Genomic DNA, 21,192 nt, shown 5'->3' with positions numbered 1-21,192 from the left:
TTCCGAAGGTGCACTTGGTCCCCCATTATCCGCAGACCTTTTGCTTAGCTTTGGGAATGAGGATCTGTGTTTGACCTCATTCCCAGGGCGGCTTTACTGCTGGGTGGCTCCCTGCTCCTAAGTCTGCCTTGAGCGCTGAGCTGATCACTCGGTGCTCAACTGGTTGGTCTGTCGCTCATGTGACGCTGGCCACGTCACATGACCCTCACTCCCCACTATAAATACAGCCAGCCTGCTAGCCACAGGTTGCCTGTTAATTTCTAGGTTCCTGGCTATTTGTTGGACTACTGAATACTCACCTGATTCCGTTCCCTGACGATCCTTTGCCTGCTCCTCCTGTACTGCGTATCCATCCTGTTATTGTGACCTCGGCTCCCTCCTGACTACTCTCTTAGGACTCCTCTTGTACTTCTCTACTCTCCTGGTATTTGACCCCGGCTTCTCCTGACCATTCTTTGCTTAACCCTTTGTACTGCGTAGCTCTCTTGGTTCTGACCAGGTCCGTTCATGTTCCGTATTTTGTCTTGTCTGTCTTCCCTGCACGTATCCTAAGTTAGGGACTGTCGTCCAGTTGTCCCCTGTCATCAGGACTCGTGAGGCAAGTAGGCAGGGCCAGGGGTGAGGGTGGAGCGCAGTGGTCACTATCCTTCCCCCTGTGTGTGTGTGGACGTGACCGTTACAGATTAACAGGCCCGAACGCAAGGCTATGGAAGATTATATTAAGGAGAGCCTTGCTAAAGGGCATATTAGACCTTCAGTCTCTCATATGGGAGCAGGGTTTTTCTTTGTTAAAAAGAAGGATGGTGGTCTTAGGCCTTGTATTGATTACCGGAGATTAAATAAAATCACTGTCCAAAATAGATACTCTCTCCCATTGATTCCGGATTTATTTAACCAGGTTTTGGGGGCAACCTGGTTTTCCAAGATTGACCTGAAAGGGGCATACAATCTAATCCGAATCAAGGAGGGAGACGAATGGAAGACAGCGTTCAATACGATAGGGCACTTTGAATATCAGGTGATGCCTTTTGGACTCAGCAATGCCCCAGCTGTGTTCCAAAACGTAATGAACGATATTCTTAAAGAGTTCTTAGGTAAATTTATTATTGTCTATCTTGACGACATTTTGATATTCTCTCCTGATTTCGAATCTCATGTGTCTCATGTCAAACAGGTATTAGAGGTGTTGAGGGAGAACCAGCTATCCGCTAAGCAAGAGAAATGTGTCTTTGGTGTACAGGAGATACTGTTTCTAGGGCATGTTTTGACTCCTCACGCCTTTAAGATGGATCCTGGTAAGGTTTTAGCAATTAAGGAATGGGTAAGGCCTTCATCCTTAAAGGCTTTACAACGGTTTTTGGGTTTCGCTAATTACTACCGTAAATTTATCATGAATTTTTCTGTAATTGCTAAGCCACTGACCGACCTTACTAAGAGAGGGGCAGATTTGGAGAATTGGTCTACCAAGGCCATTTCTTCATTTGAAACATTAAAAAAGGCATTTAGTAGCGCTCACATTCTGATCCAGCCTTATCAGGAGAGACCCTTTATTGTGGAGGTGGATGCGTCGGAGGACGGCGCAGGAGCAGTCCTTTCACAAGGTCCTGCTAGCCTCACTAACCTGAGACCGTGTGCCTTCTTCTCTAGGAAATTCTCTCCCACGGAGAGAAACTACGACATAGGGAATAGGGAGCTGCTGGCTATTAAATGGGCATTTGAGGAGTGGAGGCATTTTTTGGAGGGGGCAAGGCATCGAGTAACTGTTGTCACTGATCATAAAAACCTAATGTTTCTCGAGTCTGCTAAGAGGTTGAATCCCCGACAAGCCCGATGGGCTCCTTTTTTTTTACCCGTTTTCATTTCTCCATTACGTTCAGGCCGGGAAGTAAAAATGTGAAGGCAGACGTATTATCTCGGAGCTTCCATGCTTTTCAACCCACTGAGACGCCGCCTGAATCCATCCTACCAGCAAACATCTTCTTAGCGGCTCTAACCCAGGATATCTCGGCTCGCATTAAGGCTGAACAACATCTGGCACCGGCATCCACCCCAACAGATAAGTTGTTTGTTCCCGTACAATTTCGTCTCCAGCTGTTGGGTGAGTGTCACGATTCTGCCTTTTGTGGACATCCGGGTGTTGAGGGCACTAAGGATCTGGTTTCTAGATCTTATTGGTAGCCCACTCTGACCAGGGATGTCAAGTCCTACGTGTCAGCCTGTGAAGTTTGTGCCAGGTCTAAGACACCTAGGACTTGCCCTGCTGGTAACCTACGACCCCTACACATTCACAGTAGACACTGGTCCCATATCTCGATGGACTTTATAACTGACCTACCGCTGGCGGAGAGTAAGACTGTGGTTTGGGTAGTGGTCGATAGGTTTAGCAAGATGGTTCATTTCATTCCCCTGTCTAAACTTCCGAATGCTAAAACCCTGGCGTCTATTTTTGTGAGAGATTGTTCGTTTACATGGCATCCCGGAAAATATTGTTTCTGACAGGGGTGTGCAGTTTGTGTCCAAATTCTGGAGGGCCTTCTGTCAAAGATGTAAAATTTCGTTGTCTTTTTCTTCCGCCTACCATCCTGAGAGTAATGGGCAGACTGAACGCCTTAATCAGTCTGTGGAACAATTCCTGAGGTTGTATGTTGCTGATGACCAGCAATTATGGGTCAAATTCCTTCCGTTGGCTGAATTTGCTTTGAATAACCGTGTCAATTCTTCTCCTGGGGTCTCCCCTTTCTTTTGTAACCACGGTTTTCATCCCCGTTTTCATTCTGGGTCGTCCGTCTCCTCCTCTAACCCTGAAGCTGATAAACTCTCCTCCGAACTGTGCACAGTTTGGGCCCGGGTTCAATCGAACCTAGAAAAGGCTCAAGGTTCTCAAAAACTCAAGGCCGATAGGAGACGTTCAAGGGGGGTGAACTTTCAGGTTGGGGATAAAGTATGGTTGTCCTCCAAAAATCTATCTCTCAAGGTACCTTCTAGAAAATTTGCTCCTCGCTTTATTGGACCATATAAGATCACGGAGGTGATTAACCCGGTATCATTTAGGTTGGAGCTGCCCGAGTCATTCCACATTCATAATGTGTTCCATAAATCTCTACTTAAAAAATATTTTGAACCAGTAGTACCATCGAAAGCCTCGCCTCCGCCGGTTCTTGTTAATGATGCTGTTGAGTATGTCGTGTCTAAAATAGTGGATGTCAGGAAGGTGCGTAATTCCTTGCAGTACCTGATTCACTGGAAGGGGTATGGACTTGAAGAGAGATCTTGGGTACCTGCCAGGGAGGTTCATGCTCCTAGACTGGTTCGTAAATTTCATTTAGAACACCCTGAAAAGCCATCGCCTGAAGTCTTGGGTCCGGTGGCCCCTCGTAAAAGGGGGGGTACTGTAACGGGGTTCCGAAGGTGCACTCGGTCCCCCATTATCCGCAGACCTGTTGCTTAGCTTTGGGAATGAGGATCTGTGTTTGACCTCATTCCCAGGGCGACTTTACTGCTGGGTGGCTCCCTGCTCCTAAGTCTGCCTCGGTGCTCAACTGGTTGGTCTGTCGGTCATGTGACGCTGGCCACGTCACATGACCCTCACTCCCCACTATAAATACAGGCAGCCCGCTAGCCACAGGTTGCCTGTTAATTTCTAGGTTCCTGGCTATTTGTTGGACTACTGAATACTCACCTGATTCCGTTCCCTGATGATCCTTTGCCTGCTCCTCCTGTACTGTGTATCCGTCCTGGTATTGTGACCTCGGTTCCCACCTGACTACTCTCTTAGGACTCCTCTTGTACTTCTCTACTCTCCTGGTATTTGACCCCAGCTTCTCCTGACCATTCTTTGCTTAACCCTTTGTACTGCGTAGATCTCTTGGTTCTGACCCGGTCCGTTCATGTTCTGTATTTTGTCTTGTCTGTCTTCCCTGCACGTATCCTAAGTTAGGGACTGTCGTCCAGTTGTCCCCTGTCATCAGGACTTGTGAGGCAAGTAGGCAGGGCCAGGGGTGAGGGTGGAGCGCAGTGGTCACTATCCTTCTCCCTGTGTGTGTGTGGACGTGACCGTTACAGATGTGTTCTCGGACCTTCCTGGATGCACTTCCATAATCCAGCATGGCATTGTCACTGAGCCTCAGGCAAAAGTCCGATTAAAACCATACCGGGTACCTGAGGCTCGGCAACAAGCCATATCGGAGGAGGGGCAGCTAATGTTGCAGCTAGACGTCATTGAGGAGTCAAAAAGTGAGTGGGCCAGTCCTATAGTATTGATACCTAAGCCAGACGAGACGTTGCGGTTTTGTAACGACTTTCGAAATCTTAACGAGGTTTCCAAATTCGATGCATATCCCATGCCTCAGGTGGATGAGCTTATCAAGAGGTTAGGACAAGCCCAGTATTTTTCTGTTTTGGACCTCACAAAAGGGTACTTTCAGGTGCCCTCAACGGAGGCTGCGAAAGAAAAAACTGCCTTCATCACGCCTGAGGGGCTGTATCAATATAAGGTCTTACCCTTTGGTCTGCATGGCGCCCCCGCCAACTTTCAGCAACTAATGGACATCGTGCTTCGTCCACATTGTCGGTACGCTTCGGCTTACTTGGACGATATTGTCATCCACAGTACCGACTGGGAAAGTCACCTACCCAAAGTGCAGGCTGTAGTGGACTCCTTTCGGAAAGCTGGCCTAACCGCTAACCCAAAAAAATTTGCGATAGGCTTAGAAGAGACTAAGTACCTGGGGTATGTCATTGGGCGCAGAGTCATCAAACCCAAAGTGAACAAAATAGAGGCGATACGGAATTGGCCCCGACCTGTCTCCACTAGGCAAATAAAGTCATTCCTGGGAATGGTGGGCTATTACATGAGGTTTGTTCCCCACTTTTCTACTCTAGCCGCGCCCTTGACAGGACTCTTGAAGGGACACAAGTCAAGGATGGTTCGCTGGGATGATCGGGTTTTGGTGACGCCCGACTTCAAAAGGGAGTTTATAGTACAGACCGATGCCTCCGAAATAGGCCTCAGTGCTGTACTGTCTCAGGAAGTCAACGGGGAGGAGCCGTAAGCTCACCCCAGCCGAGACCCGGTATAGTATAGTGGAGAGAGAGTGACTGGCTATCAAGTGGGAACTATAATCTCTCTGCTATTATTTATTAGGGAGAAAATTCCGCCTGGTGACTAACCACTCCCCTCTCAAGTGGATGAGCCAGACCAAGGACAGAAATGCCCGGGTCAACCGATGGTTTCTCTCCCTAGAAAACTTCAACTTTTTGGTGGAACACAGGGCAGGCCGACTACAGGGAAACGCGGATGCCCTATCCCGGGTACACTGTCTGGCATGTGTTCACTCCCTCAGGGTTGAACAAAGGGGGGGTATGTGACACAGTGAGAGGTTTTGTCTGGGAAAACAGGTATTTTCCTCCAGCCTGTGCTGCTCGGCTGGTTTCCAGCCAGGTGAGGTCAAATACTGGACTGGATTTTAATTGCCGGTCCGGGTTTTGGCAGCACCTTGCTGTCCTTAGATAGGCAGCTGGGCTCCGAAGCCAGGTCTCTGTGTTGGGATCTGGGAGCCTTGTGTCTAGATGAAGGCTTGCTACCTGGTTGGTGCTGCTATGGTCAAGGACTCTTTGAGGCAGAATTGCCGCATGGTGTGAATCACCACCAACACCGCAAGGTGACTTTTTGTTTGATTGTGACTGCTTGTTTTGTCACTTGCCTAAAGTGTGAAAAAAAAACACTGAACTGTTTGATCCAAAGAACTCCTTGTTGTCTCTATACTGCGTCTGCTAATCCTGTCTACCCCACACTCCATTCAGACTGCCCCAGAAGATCAGAGACTTTTATCTTTAATTTGTCTTAATGGGACAACATCTTAAACCCCTTCCCAACTGCCCAATTTAAATTTATGCAGGGTACCTGCTGTTTTAAACAGCAGACACCCGGAGCTAATGCATGCGATGGACGATAACATTGATCACACACATTTAACCCCTTATGATGCCATGGTGAAATGTGACCACGGCATCTGGGAGCTCAAAAACCTGGGAGTGTGCACCTGGGTATTCAATAGCTACCCCTAGCGGGAATTGGGGGAGCCAGATGGTGTGTGCAGCAGCCTCGGTCCTCCTAAATGATCCGAGGCTGCCACAGATAGGTTCCTATGGAGACTCTGCTAATGCATTGGAGTCTAATGATTGCTTGTTCAAGTTCCCTAGAACTATTAAAAAGTGTATAAAAGAAAGAAAAAAGTTTTTAAAACTAAACTGTAAAAATATATAAAAATTCAAATTACCCCCTTTCCCCAAAATAAAAATAAAAATGAACAATTAAAAAATTAAAACATCATAGGCATTGTTGTGTGCAAAAAGCCTGTACTATTAAAATATAAAAATATTTATCCCATACTGCGAATGGCCTAATGGAAAAAAACATAAAAATTGCTGATTCGCAGTTTTTTTGTCACTTCACCTCCCCCAAAAAACTGAACAAAAATTTATCAAAATGTCATACACAGTTTAAAATGATATAAATAAATACAGATGTTCCCACTAAAAATTAACCCTCACACAGCTCTGTACACATAAAAATTAAAATGTTCTTTATATGGCGATACAAAGAAAAAATTTGTTTTTCCAAAGTTTGAATTTTTTTCAAAACACAAGAAAAACTATATAAATGTGGTATTGTTGTACTGACCCAGAGAACAAAGTTAAAAGGTCAGTTTTACCGCAAAACCCCATAATACTGTGTTGTTTTTTTATAATTACACCTCATTTAAAAATCATTTCCAGCTTCCCACTACATCAGATGCAACAGTAAATGGTGCTGTTAGAAAGTACAACTTGTCCCACAAAATACAAGCCCTCATATGACTTTGTGAATGTAAAAATAAAAAAGGTATGAATTTGGGAAGGCTGGGATTAAAAAATGAAAAAAAAAAAACAAACAAACAAAACAAAACAAAAAAAAAGAAAATGGCCCAGTCCTGAAGGGATTAAAAAGACTGCAGTTTTCTAATCTTTTGTGGGATTTCAGTGCATAAAATTTATTTTTTCCATGGATATTTTATATGTGAATTTAGCAGGAAAATCTGCACCGATAAACACCAATGAGAGTGCTGTACTTAGATTCTGCTGCAGCCATCCATAACATATAAAAATACCCAAGTCTAAGGGGCAATAGGCTTAAAAGGAAGTTATCAGCAAATCCAAGGTTCCCTCATCACCAATAACTATGATTTAGGGCTCATGCACACGACCGTATGTATTTTGAAGTCCGCAAAAAAAAGGATGCCATCCGTGTGTATTCCGTATTTTGAGGAACGGAACAGCTGGCCCCTAACAGAACAGTACTATCCTTGTCCGTGATGCGGACAATAATAGGACATGTTCAATATTTTTGCGGAACGGAAATACGGACATATACGGAAACGGAATGCACACAGAGTCACTTACGTTTGTATTGAAAACCATTGAATTTAAGGGTTCCGCATACGGTCCGCAAAAAAACGGAACCGACATGGAAAGAAAATACGTTCGTGTGCATGAGCCCCTAACTCTGAAACTTTGTGGCATTTCAGAGAAAACATACTTTTAAAAAGAGCTGGGCATAGGGAGGAGTGCCCACCTCTGGTACTCCTTGCTCGGCTTGGCTTGACCATTTGTGTATAGAGAGATCACTCAATAAAGTCTAGCTGACCAGCATGAAACTACTGACAAGTTCCCTTTAACAGCAAAAGTTTCAAAATATCACTTTAAAGGGGTTTTCCAAGATCTTAGTAGTGATGACCTATCCTCTGGATAGGTCCTCAATATCTGACCGCTGGGGGTCTGACACCTGATTGAGAAGGCACGGGCACTCGCAGTAGTACTGTAATCTTCTCTCAACTTTCCCTACGCCAAGTGACGACACGTTCATCAGTCACATGGCCTAGGCGCAGCTCAGCCCCATAGAAGTCAATAGAGCTGAGCACAATACCAAGCACAGCCACTATACTATGTACACCGCTGTGCTTGGTAAGCACAGAGAAGGCCACAGCCGCCAATGCTTTGGTGTTGGACCCCCACCGTTCAGATACTGATGACCTATCCAGAGGATAGATCATCAGTATTTAGATATCTGAAAACCCTTTTAATGTACAAGAGTGTGAATGAAGCTGGACCATGACAAAGGCACATTAAAGCTATCGGTCCTTAACATTCCAAACCAGTACTGTACATTCTGTGAATCCAACATAACTTTTGATTAGATGTTACAAACAATCGACATGATAAAGGTGAATGGTTTACCTATTTTTATAGTCCTTCAGTACCCTGTTTGTGTAAAATGCAGCAGCATCTGCCATCTCCTTCACGAAGGGACCTGGCGCAGGTGTCTAAACATAACACAAGATAAAAGTCTACTAATTCTTAAATCCTCTATTTTTTCATTGTTAAATTCTCTCATTCTAAAATCCTAAAACAATAAAAACAGTCATCTAGGTATACAAATATCTGCATCGACTATGGGGGTGAGTTTCAGATTGAAGTAGTGTAACCATAGAAGCTTAAAGTTATATTCCCATCTAAATGTTTGGAGCATATCACTAGGATATGCCACATATATCAGATACCTGCAGGTCCCACTACTGCGACCTGCTCTTATCTCGAGAACAGGGCCTCCGAAGTGAGGGGAGAGAAACTGTGCATGCGTGGCAAGTCAACCCTCCATTCACTGCTAAGGGAGTTCCAAAAATAGCCAAGCACTGGCCCAACTATTTCCAGCAGTCCCATAGCAGTCCCCCAGTTTGCTCTCTGTTCACTGCTATGGGACCTCTGAAAATAGCAGAGCGCACTTGCTTGTCTATATTCAGAAGTCTCATAACAGTGAAAGGAGAGCATGCTGCGCATGAACGTGTGCTCTCCTTCACTTCAGAGGCCCTGGTCGAGATAAAAAATTTAGATAGGAAAACCCCTTTAAACAGTGTATTGCATTATTAGGGTCTAACAGTCAAAGAATTCAACTTATACCGGTTAATCACACTCCACCTTTAACAATATATTTCATATAAATCATAAACTTCACATATTTCCATGTGAAAATTGTCTGCTTTGGAGGATAATATAATGGTCTTGTGTAGAGATGAGCGAATTTCATATTTTGAAATTTGTTTGCGCTTCGTTTGGTGGTAAAAGAATAATTTCTGTTACCACGGACCATAACGCATTTCTATGACGGAATGCATAACGGAATGCCTTTAGAGGAATTCCGTTATTCATTCTGTCATAATAGAAGTCTATGGCCTGCATAACGGATCCATCCCGTTTCCGTTATGCAGGGGAGTCCTCTCCTGCATAACGGAAACGGGACAGATCCGTTATGCAGGCCATAGACTTCTATTATGACGTAATGAATAATGAAATGCCTCTAAAGGCATTCCGTTATGCATTCTGTCATAGAATTGCGTTATGGTCCGTGGTAACAGAATCCAAAACGCAATTCTGCTTTTACCACCAAACGAAGCGCAAACGAATTTCATAGCATGAAATTCGCTCATCCCTAGTCGTGTGCATGATCTCTATATGTGATATTATTTTTGATCCTCCCTTCCATCAATTCAACATAACTGTATCTATTTGTTTTCTGCTTTCTAATTTGCAAGGTGATTTGGATAAGCTAAAACATATATATGATATAAAACATCATATATGATCAATATGAACAGTAGAGAAAGTTTTGAAAAATTTGATTCGGCAACTTCACTGAAGTTCGCTAATTAAGACATTAAATTCATTATGAATTTATTCATCACAAATCACTCTAAATCAGGTATATCCAGCCCACTCTGCCTTAGGGTACGACCACACGGAGCGGCTGTGCTGTGGGTAGGTTGTAGCCATACTGCAGTGAAGAACCACGAGGCCAATTAGCCTGCAGCTGTCTTTTATTTAATAATGAATACATACCACACTGTATAGTCATTGTTAATGGCAGTGCGGAACCTTTAATGTACCTTTAAACAGGGACTGTTGCTGGTATGGGGTTTGTCTGGTTAGGTGGAGGCACAATATGCATATTATTGCAGTTCTGGCCTGCAATCTCCTGAAGGTTATTTGACACTACACACAGAATATTAATCGGCTCTGGCAAACCCACTTCTCCAACCCCACCACTCTCCTGCCCTAAAGGTGGGAGCCCTTCTTCTGCCATCTCCTTACCCTCCTTTTCCACATCATTTAATATCAATGAGAATATGTCATCAGGAACATCCAGCTTCTCCTCTCTCTGCATCTTGCTGACTTTTCTAGGACATGGAGACTTTGAAGGATGATTTGGAAGAAGTAAAGCCAGCAAAAGATGAGGATGGTCATCATTAAGACCTGGCCCCCTCTAAGGTGTGCAGACTGGATGGTATTGGTTGGAACACTGGCACTGGAATAATAAAGGCTTCCATCTTATTGGTATTGAATAACATGTCTTAGTTTATGGCTGATGTAGGAATAAGTAAATGTAGGAATAAATAAAACTGATGCAGAATAAGTCTCCCTGCACTCTCCATGCACTGTCCCAGCACTCTCCCTGCACTCTCTCTCTCCAATATTCTTCTATTAATTATTTTCAGCAACACTGTCCCGAGCGCATGACCACTTGCCACGTCTCTTCCTATGCTCAGCTCTCAGGACAATGGCAGAAACCTGGGCTGTGATATCACAGAAGATGGCTCTGCGAATTGGCTCGCTACACAGCATTATGGGTGATCTTGCTTTTCCGGGCTTCTTACTCTCACTTTGTAATATATGTAGCCATCATTTTAGGAAAACCTGATTTCTTTCCACGAAGAGCGAGGAAATTTGGATTAGTTGCGAATTGAAGTTTTCCTAAACTTTGGACCAAATTCTGCTTCGAATACTTCGCTTCGCTCAACACTAATGAACACATAAAAGACACGCACTGTATTTGTTTCCATGGTGGGTAGACTTCTATGTACTCATGAGCTGGTAGGATGCTGCCACAGCCCATGAAGTGTCTTTTAACACTGTATGTTGCAGTGTCCTTTGGAGGTATATGTTTGGAGAAGTATACCTCGGATGGATTGAGTTCCACAGAATAGACATCAGTAATCTATAGGGTCTCATTGCAAAAAAAGTATTCAGTACAGTATGCCTTTATTGTATGCCTCTGTATGGAACAGTAGGCTGCCCAATTCTATATGGTAGAAAAAGGCACACCAACGTATACCAGCTCAACGGAGGCCAAAAAGACATTGTTAAATTCCCTTAACTTCAGTGGATTATTAGAATTTTTCTAGATTCTTCTTAAAAGAAGAACAGTTTTGAAGACTTGAATGTCATCTCGTTTTATTTGAATATTGGTTTACTTTTTTACCAGTAACTGGATAGATCCAACCATGTCCAATATTTGAACAGAGAAAGCAGACAATGATATGCTATGAGTCTTACTATAGTTCTTTTGCTTTTTTTTTTAAGATGAAGATATATTGTCCAAACATCACTTTTAATCACCTGGTAATTAGGGTTCTTATAGGATATGGGAAAAGTAAGTATAACTTACCACTGCAATCCAGCCAAGAGCTGGAATACTTTCACTTATTGCCGAAAGGTGGTTGAACATTTGACTTCCTCGGTTTTTCTCTCTGAATGTCTGTACTTCAAGAATCTTTTCTGATATGGGTTTTAGGAGCAATGCCAGCTCAGCCTATGGAAAAAACATTTGTATGGATAGTAAGATTACAGCAAAACCATTCAGTTATGTTTTGAGGCCTCCTTAACACTATTTCCATCCTTTCTCAATCCTATATAAAAGCTTATAGGAAAATTGCCAGAAAGACTACCGTATCCAGAGCACGCTATATTTAAAAAATAAATCCAACTGACCCTGAAAACTACACAAACCAGAAACACTTTAGGAGAGATTTCATAAGACTGGTATTTTCCACGCCAGTCTTGATATCCCCTGTGATGCCAAAGGATGCACCTAATTTATGGTGAGGCGCACACCTCATCATATATTAGGTGCATCCTCTGGCAGTTGTGCTGCTAATCTGAAACCTACGGCAGCTCAGAGCTGCAGTATACTTCTGTCTTCATTTACTCCAGAAAACTGTGTTCCGGGCGAGTTGGCCCTGCCCATCACTACCATGCACCCTTTTCTGAAAGTGGTTAGGGTGATGTATAAACACCACTTTTGACAATATTTTGCCACATTGACGTTTAAAAAGTCATAAACACAGCGTTTGAGATTTTATTTTCACCAGAAAGGGCGATAATAAATCTCCTCCTTTAAATACAGTATTTTCTAGAATTACCTATAGATGTTAAAGTACATGTGGCTGTAGCTTTTTTTGACCAAAATAATTGTTGTCAAAAGTGCCAACACTAAAGAATCTACAACCTCGTCCACAAAGAGTTATTCCCACACTAGACTTAAGGCCCCTTTACATGGCCGGAGACAGCAGGCAATTATTGGGAATGTACCATTTGTTCCTGATAGTTGCCTGCTCATTATAGGAGGTGAAACTTGCATTTACAAGCAGCAATCATCTCCTGTGTGTGGGTAGGAATGGTCACTTTCTGCCATCACTTCTCTCCATAAAGAAAAATTGTTTCTGGGCAGCAGATTACAGTTTACATAGAACGATTTGCTGCCCAAAAATGATGACTTAGGTGACTGCTTGCTCATTTATCATGTGAATTTACATATAAGAAAAAAGTATCTTAGCTTGGGAATGGTTCCTCAGATCAACAAAAGAAAAACAGCACTTTAAGGATTTACCAGAAACGTCACAAAAGCCTTTTTTTTTACATTATTTAAAACATATTTACTGTCTGGACAAAATTATTAGGGAATACCTCATAAGCATTGAATTCAGGTATTTCATTTAGCCCCGTTGCCACAGGTGTATAAAATCCAGAACTTAGCCATGCAGTCTGACTTTACAGCCACTTGTGAAAGAATGGGTCGTTCTAAAGAGATCAGTGAATTTGAGCGCATTACTGAAACTGAGATGTTCTACAAATGCTCGTAATAGAGATTATAAAAAAGTGAAAGCATATAGGAACCACAGCAACTCTGAGGCACAGAGTGCATAAAAGTTGCCAATGCTCTGCTGACTGAATAACTGCTTCTAAACTTCCTCTGGCATTAACATCAGCACAAAACTGTTCCCCAAAAGCTTCATGGATTGGGTTTCCATGGCAGAGCAGCTGCATGCAAGCCTTACCAAGCGCAATGCCAAATGTTGGGTGGAGGGGTGTAAATGACACTGCCACTGGAGTAACAAATCACGCTTCTCTGGGTTTGGTGAATGCCAGGAGAACTTTAACTGTAAAGTTTGGTGGAGGAGTGATAATGATATGGGGTTGTTTTTCAGGGGTTGGCCTAGGCCCCTTAATTCCAGTGAAGGGAAATGTTAATTCTTCAGCACACATTTTGGACAATAATACGCCCCATCTTTGTAGGAACAGTTTGGGGAAGGTCAGTTTCTGTTCTAGCATGACTGTGCGACAGTGCACAAAGCAAGGTCCATAAAGGCACAATTGTTTGAGTTTGGTGTGGAAGAACTTAACTGGTCGTCCCACAGTCCTGACCACAACACCATTGAACAACTTTTGGATGAAGTAGAACTGAGATTGTGAGACAGGCCTTCTCAATGAACATCAGTGTCTGGATTCCTCTGGATGAATGGGCAACACGTTCCACAGACACAGTCCAAAATCTTGTAAAAAGCCTTCCCAGAGTGAAAGCTGTTTTAGTTGCAATGGAGGGACGAACTCCATATTAATGTCTATGGATATAGAATGGGGTTTCATAAAAGCTCCTGAAGGTGTAATATGTAGGTGTCCCAATACATTTTTTCCATTTAGTGTATATTCCAGTCAGACATTGTAAGCCTGGAGAATTGAGAAAATACAGAACTAATTCTTAGGTGCAGAGGAGAGAAAGATGGGTCAGTATGGTGAAAACAATAGAGGCCCCCAGTGCAACACGTTGGGCTCCTCTCTGCTGGAAATATGAGTTCATGACTGGGGACTAGACATGCTGGACCTGCCAGATATCTACATCTCAATCTACTGGTTATCTACGTAGGCAAAACTATCCATATTTAACTTGTAGGACCCATGAAACACACTATACATAGTATATTTAATGATGTAATTGCGCCTAGACTTTGTTGTACAATATAGCAAAACTTGGTGCATTTCAGGCGCAGAATGTTGCATCAAGCTTTATTCCTATTTATGGACATGGCTTAGTGGAAAGGAGATCCTGGCAAAAAATGTTGGTAGAGAGTAAGCCAACCAATAGGTAGTGTAAAGTTAGACTACAATGTCTAAACACCAAATTTATCATCCAGCATTAGCCCCTGTGATAAATCTGGCTCATCTTTAGACTGCTTGTCTAAGTTTTCTCTATCTACATTTTATACAGGCCTAGTAAATCCCCCCCCCCCCCCCCCCCATTAAATGGCAGTGGGCCCAGGCACAAACCTGGACAGAAAAGATGCATACTGTTATAACTATATTCAGTCGGACATGAGCACAGTATTTTATATTTCTGTGTTATAAACTGACAGTAAGGCTCTGTTCCCACTAACATTATGATCTCCCTATATACTGGAATATCTGTCCTTCAACGCATTAAAGCAGTGACCGACAGACACCATTGACTTTGTCCATTGGGGTTTTGCAATGGTTGTCATTATTTTGAAGAGTGGCACAATCCTGATGCAATCAAAGATTGACCTATATGAACATGAGTGTTATTTGGTCGCCAGGAGACCTCACCTTTTTTTAAATAAAAAATACTAAATGACATTTCTGTTTCAGTGTATTTTTCTAGCGGACTGAGCTTACTTAACACAGTAAAACATTATAGTTAAGTTTTTCCAGACAATGTAATGATTTAACTCCTCTAATGTTGACTACGTCATGACCAAGAATTTATTTTACTACTGTTTTTAATTCTGTTTGCATATATTCACAGTGCCAGGGCCTGACTGTTTGCCTGAACAGTTGGACCAGAAGCTTGTAGTGGGAACTGTGTACACTATTCCCCCAGGTTCATCTCGAAAGAGTTTATTTGCAGCTTTAACTATATTAGGGTTCCCGGCTTTTAAACAACCAAAAAGCCATAATATTTTGGTAGTGTTGTCAATTTGATGAAGACCAAAGGCATAAAAAGTATGGTGACTCTGGCCCAGAGCCACAGATCCAGGAAGAAAATGTGTCTTGAAAGCATGAACAGAAGCTAAGCTCAACATTGTGCCGTGCACGAAAAGACAGAAAGGAGATGTATTTTCCAGAGGCCCAGACGCTACAACCAACTCTTTTAGCATTTTTGTTTTAGGATTTATTTTTTAAGCACTCTAGGAAAAAATGAACTCTCAACATTTCCTGTTGAATGGTAGGGAAACTACAGTAACTAGAGGGGTTCGCCACCTTTTGGGGATTTTTTTGATAAACCCTTTAGTAGCCAGACCTGCAAAAATCATTTGATCCCTGCAGCTGGGTCCCAGCCCCTTTGCTCCCCAGCCAGGAGAGTAGCTATAGGGGAAGCAGGGGAAGCTGCCGCTTTGGGGCCCAAACTCAGAAGGGACTCACCCAGGAGGAGGACTGAAATATTTTGTTGTCAGGGCCCCTTCAGGCACTAGGGGAAGCGGACTGGGCTGCTGCCTGGCTTAGTCTTAAGAGAGCAAACTAATGGAGTGGGGGTAGCAAAGAATTTGCTGGAGTGGTGGACCCCTGTTCAAAAATTTGCTGTGAGGCCCAGTCATTTCTACTTACTCCCCTGCCTCAGCATATCGTGTCCCCCTCTGTAAATATCTGCTTTAATGCCGGTGCAGCCAATGACTGGCTGCAGCAGTGACCTACTCCTCTTGCATCATGTCAATTGTTATGTGATGCAAGGTCACGGCTTCAGCAGCATCATAGTAGCTGTTTACAGCAGAGGATGCAATCGAGGCAGCTGAGGCTGGGAAGCAAAAGAGTCAGGACCCAGCGGCAGGGAGCAGGTAAGTATTCTTCACTTTTGCAGGTCTAGCCAGGAGAGGAGTGTGCCAAAAACCCTCCAAAAGGTGGCCAACCCCTTTAAACATTGGCGTATCTACCAGGGCAGCAGGCATAGCAGTTGTTGTGGGGCTCAGCTACTAAGGGGACCCATTTCTACTCAGACATAAGGTGTAGTTAGAGATAAAATGTATGTAAAATGTCATGTATGTAAAATTGTACTTAGATTCGGTTTGCATTATCCTTTCTGTGTGGCATTACTTTTTATTTTTAATTTTTTTCATCTCTGTACTGTAACATCGCTATGTATTATGGCAACACTGACATCAATGTGTGTACTATTCCTATACTGTGACTTCACTGTGCACATTATTCCACTATTATTACATCACTATGTGCATTATCCCTCTACTGTGACATCAATGTGTGTACTATTCCTATACTGTGACTTCACTGTGCACATTATTCCACTATTATTACATCACTATGTGCATTATCCCTCTACTGTGACATCAATGTGTGTACTATTCCTATACTGTGACTTCACTGTGCACATTATTCCACTATTATTACATCACTATGTGCATTATCCCTCTACTGTGACATCAATGTGTGTACTATTCCTATACTGTGACTTCACTGTGCACATTATTCCACTATTATTACATCACTATGTGCATTATCCCTCTACTGTGACATCAATGTGTGTACTATTCCTATACTGTGACTTCACTGTGCACATTATTCCACTATTATTACATCACTATGTGCATTATCCCTCTACTGTGACATCAATGTGTGTACTATTCCTATACTGTGACTTCACTGTGCACATTATTCCACTATTATTACATCACTATGTGCATTATCCCTCTACTGTGACATCAATGTGTGCCTTAGCCATGTGCATTAAGGGGCCCGATCATAAGCTTTTCTGAATATTTTGTTTGAAAGTGGCTATGGTGGAAGGTGACACCATTCCAAGTTTTGCTATGGCGCCCCAATATTACTTGTTACACCCCTGTACTTAAAGGGGTTGTCTCATCACAGACAATGGGGGCATATCGCTAGAATATGCCCCCATTGTCTTATAGGCACTGGGACCCACACCTATATCGGGAACGGAACCCGCAAGGTGGAGGCTGGAAGACTCCGGTCTGGCCACCACCAAGTGAGCTCCCCATAGAAGTGAATGGGAGCGCACCACGCATGACCGGCCACCGCTCCCATTCACTTCTATGGGCCTGAAGGAAATAGCCGAGCTAGCGCTCGCCCATTTTTGGTGGCCCCATAGAAAATGAATAGAGGACGGCTGTGCATGCGCAGTGCGCCCTCCAACACTTTTGGGGCTCTGTTCTCGATCCAGCGGTGGGACCCGCACCTATAAGACAATGGGGGCATATCCTAGCGATATGCCCCCATTGTCTTTGATGAGACAACCCCTTTAAATGTTGCTTTTATCCATTTTCAGGGAGACCACACTCTTTAGAAACCGATTAGGGTATTTTGGCACATGGAAGATTTTGGTAAAAGTCAATAAAGTATATTTTTTTTTAAGAAACTGAATGTACTGTATGCACTGATGGGCAGCAACAGAATGTAGTCCTTTGCCCATCCACTTTGCTGCAGGCTCACCCTGGTGAATTCATTTTGGTGATTATATGGTATCTGTGTCATGACACAAGTGAACTTCAGAGATAAGCAAGAAGAGGTTGTATCCATTAATGCACTGCGGGACAGCAGCCACTTATGAGTGTACAGTGACAACTGACAATCCCAAGTCACCAGCAGACAGTATAGCCCTGTACAACCGCAGGGGACCAACAGCTGTGACTCCAGAATGGGCCTGACTATCAGTGATTGATAATGAAGAGAGTTGTAAATGAGAAATCCCAGCTGCTGCTTTTTTTTTTTATTACTGTGCCGTCTATCTTGTACATTCTTTGCACCTGTCTTGCAATCCAAGTTTTTTGTTTTTTTATACCCTGGTCCCAGATTCTTTACTTAAAATAGCATGACTGCAAGTGACAGGGCAATTTCAGCCAGAGTGTCCTGTAAGAAAACAAACTTTAGTGTTTCAGAGTATGGATCATTTCAAAAACTTCAGATCTTAGAGATATTTTTTTTAATAGTGTTTATTTATAGCAAGCATTTAAAGTTTTACGAACTTCTCCAAATCCAAAGGAATAAAAAAAAACAAGACAACAAGTCCGTAATCCAGTACTCACATCTTATAGATATAGTTTTGTAGTGCAAATGTTTAGATTTTTTGCTATATAAACATAGAAATGTCTCTCAATGTATGAAGGTGTATCACAAAAGAGACTATATAGGTGGTACCTACCACACATCTGATAGCTCTGAGGCTAGGGCCACACGGCAGCTTGTAGTTGCAAGACATAAATTGCACTACTAAAATTGCAACTAATGAAAGGGTTCTCCTGGAATGGCTGCCAGCAACCTGTCCTAGAATGTGAGCGGGACGGGTTGGGGAATGAGGGATTGGGGCCTCACTGCACTCTACACTGCTGTACAATAGATGGTTATGGTGTCATCCCGCTTATGATATGCCAACATGGCTGAGTAGCCTGACAGGAACACTCACCAATATGTAGTATATGTCAGAGCATAGTGCAGGCATGGCCAACCTGCAGCTCTCCAGCTGTTGTAAAACTACAACTCCCACCATGCCCTGCTGTAGGCTGATAGCTGTAGACTGTCCGGGCATGATGGAAGTTGTAGTTTTGCAACATCTGGAGAGCCTCAGGTTGGCGATCCCTGGCATAGTGTATAGTGAGGTCCCGACCTATCACGCCCCAGGCAGCTCTGCTAGTGGAGGCAACCTGTTTTGCTCTCACATTCTCAGACAGGTTGCTGGAGATCACTTTAAATCATTCCCGGAGAACCCCTTTAACTAGGATTTGTTGGGACATAGCAGAGCAACATTATGATGTTACATCATGCACCCACAAGCTTTCGTTTAGTCCCAGCATTCACATTATTGTATGTATTTTGCGATCTTCAAAACACGGATCTGCAAAAAAATACGGATGACGTCCTTGTGACGTCCGTGTTGCATCTGTTGCATACAGATGTGGACAGAACATGGTGTGCTATCTGCATTTTTTGAGAACCCATTAAATGAATGGGTCCGCATCCTATCCACAAAAAATTCGGATTGGATGTTGGCTAAAAGTACAGTTGTGTGAATGCACCCTAAAATATTTCAGATGGCCCATATTTGTCATACAAAAGAGGTGCCCTTTATTCCTGGTTAGATGGGTCAATCTTAACAGTTACTGTCCAGCCCAAACATTGCTGCACGGATGATCTATGTTTGACATTCACCTGATTTGACTGACTGAGATGCTTTAGTGCAAATCTGCCCCTTTAGCAATAAAGAACCGTCATCACAGTTTACAGTTATCACCCATTTTAGGCAACATCTTATTCCCCAAAGCTAACAGTAAATCCCATCCATCATCTCCTGTAACCACCATACATTACTGAGGAGGCTACAGCATATATTTTATTTAAAACAATGTAAATTTCTAATTTATACTATAGCTAATCTCAAGACAGAAAAAAGGCCATTTTAGAGGAGATGCAGAAGTGATCTGGAAAAAACCTCCTGCGTGACTAAGGCATGTGCTCTATGAAAAGTCTTGTCATTTTAGACAGGGTACAGTTGCTTCAGATTACTTTACGATTCTTTGAGTAAACACTTCTGCTTTATTACAGAGTTTCTTAAAATTGTTTAGAGCAAGCAATAAGTGCTGCTCCGCAAGATGACTCATCTTAAAGCATCCATTGATTTTTACTAATTAAAGACTAAAGTTCATCTCAGTCTTAACGAACTAAGGCCTTATCTCATTGTAAAGGATGCAATAAGGCAATATTTTATATCTGGATTGCGGACAGGATAGAGAGTACTCACACTATCCTCACTAAAGGTAATACTAACGGATGACTTCAGCCAAAACAGTCGATCGTTGGGTGCAGTGTGGAGTTCCTTGGGCCCACCAGAGGAAATAATTCGGAGGGCTCACCCACTGTTCATACAGGACATGTTTGTTAAAGCAACTGTTATCATTGCACATGTAGGACACCTGAGTAAGAGGTTGACATAGACTGTAAAGGGGCCCTGTGCAAGAAAAATTATAAAGTAGACATTAGGGGTACGGCCACATGGTCAGGTTTTTTCCTTCAGTTTTGGAAGTCAAAATCAGAAGTGTATCAGAAAGTATAATGGTTGACAGATACAATTTTTTCTTATTTTGTATTCACTTCTAGTTTTGGCTTCCAAAACTGCATGCAAAAACCTGACTCCTGGTCAATCTCTTGGAAGTATTGGTGCTTTTTTTTCTAAGATGGTAGTGGGCCTCTTTTCCTACTGGGAACTTGTGCAACTGCACAGACTGCATATATAGTATGTCCACCAGGTTATCAGTTATAAGGTCAGCTTTAGCGTCTGCTAGACCTTAGTGGCCCTGTTTTTTTAGAGGTCCATTACCGTTTCAGAGCTTAGGCCCATTGGAGGATCCTCCGGTGGGCCAGTGTCACCCCCCGTTGGGTGAAATTTAACAATGGATGAATATTTTAGCCAACCAATATCATCTGAAAAGAAGTCAACCCTGGTCGTATCTTTTTTTGAAAGAATGTTCCATGTCTTTAGTCCATCGCCCGGTTTCACTGAATGTGTATGGCTAGTTGGATTGACTCTAAGGCCTCATTCACACATACGTGGACCATGGTTCGTGAAAACCCGTCCTGCTGAGTGCACGAGTGCACGTCGTCATTGGTCGCTATGACGCTGTGCGCTTCGTGCCACCGCCGCTGTACAGTAATACACTTGTATAGATCATACCAGTGTATTACTGTAAAGCGGCGGCGGCACGACGCACACGGCGTCATAGCAACCAATGACGCCGTGCACTCAGCAGGATGGCAGGACGGGTTTTCATGGACCGTGGTCCACGTATGTGTAAATGAGGCCTAACTGCCAATGTGGACTGAAATGTTTTTGGCCATGTCTGCAAAAAAATTGTTCACCAGATGATTGTTCATTCAATGGCTATTCAACTGTCAGACACTTCTATCTAACTTGTATGGCCACCTATAGTAAGATTATATACCTCCCTCCTGGTGCATTCCATTAGCAGCAGCAGCCCTGCCGACTGAGTGCACTGAAACCACTTAATT

At 43.1% G+C, this 21,192-nt stretch overlaps 1 protein-coding gene across 1 annotated transcript in view; it reads right to left on the bottom strand.

Annotated features, from left to right (window-relative positions):
- CAP2 (cyclase associated actin cytoskeleton regulatory protein 2) overlaps positions 1-21,192 on the bottom strand; it is a 143,763-nt gene that overhangs the window by 31,873 nt on the left and 90,698 nt on the right. Inside the window, exons 5-6 of the mRNA XM_040432692.1 lie at positions 11,537-11,680; positions 8,275-8,360 (exon numbers count right to left, since the gene is read on the bottom strand). Of these exons, the coding sequence (XP_040288626.1) occupies positions 8,275-8,360; positions 11,537-11,680 (230 nt within the window). The remainder of the gene's footprint in view (positions 1-8,274; positions 8,361-11,536; positions 11,681-21,192) is intronic.

The sequence above is a fragment of the Bufo bufo genome, chromosome 5 (genome assembly GCF_905171765.1).
Source record: "Bufo bufo chromosome 5, aBufBuf1.1, whole genome shotgun sequence".
Lineage (NCBI taxonomy): Eukaryota > Metazoa > Chordata > Amphibia > Anura > Bufonidae > Bufo > Bufo bufo.
The sequence above is the reverse complement of the archived record's forward strand: the minus strand, read 5'-3'. Positions and strand labels throughout refer to the sequence as shown.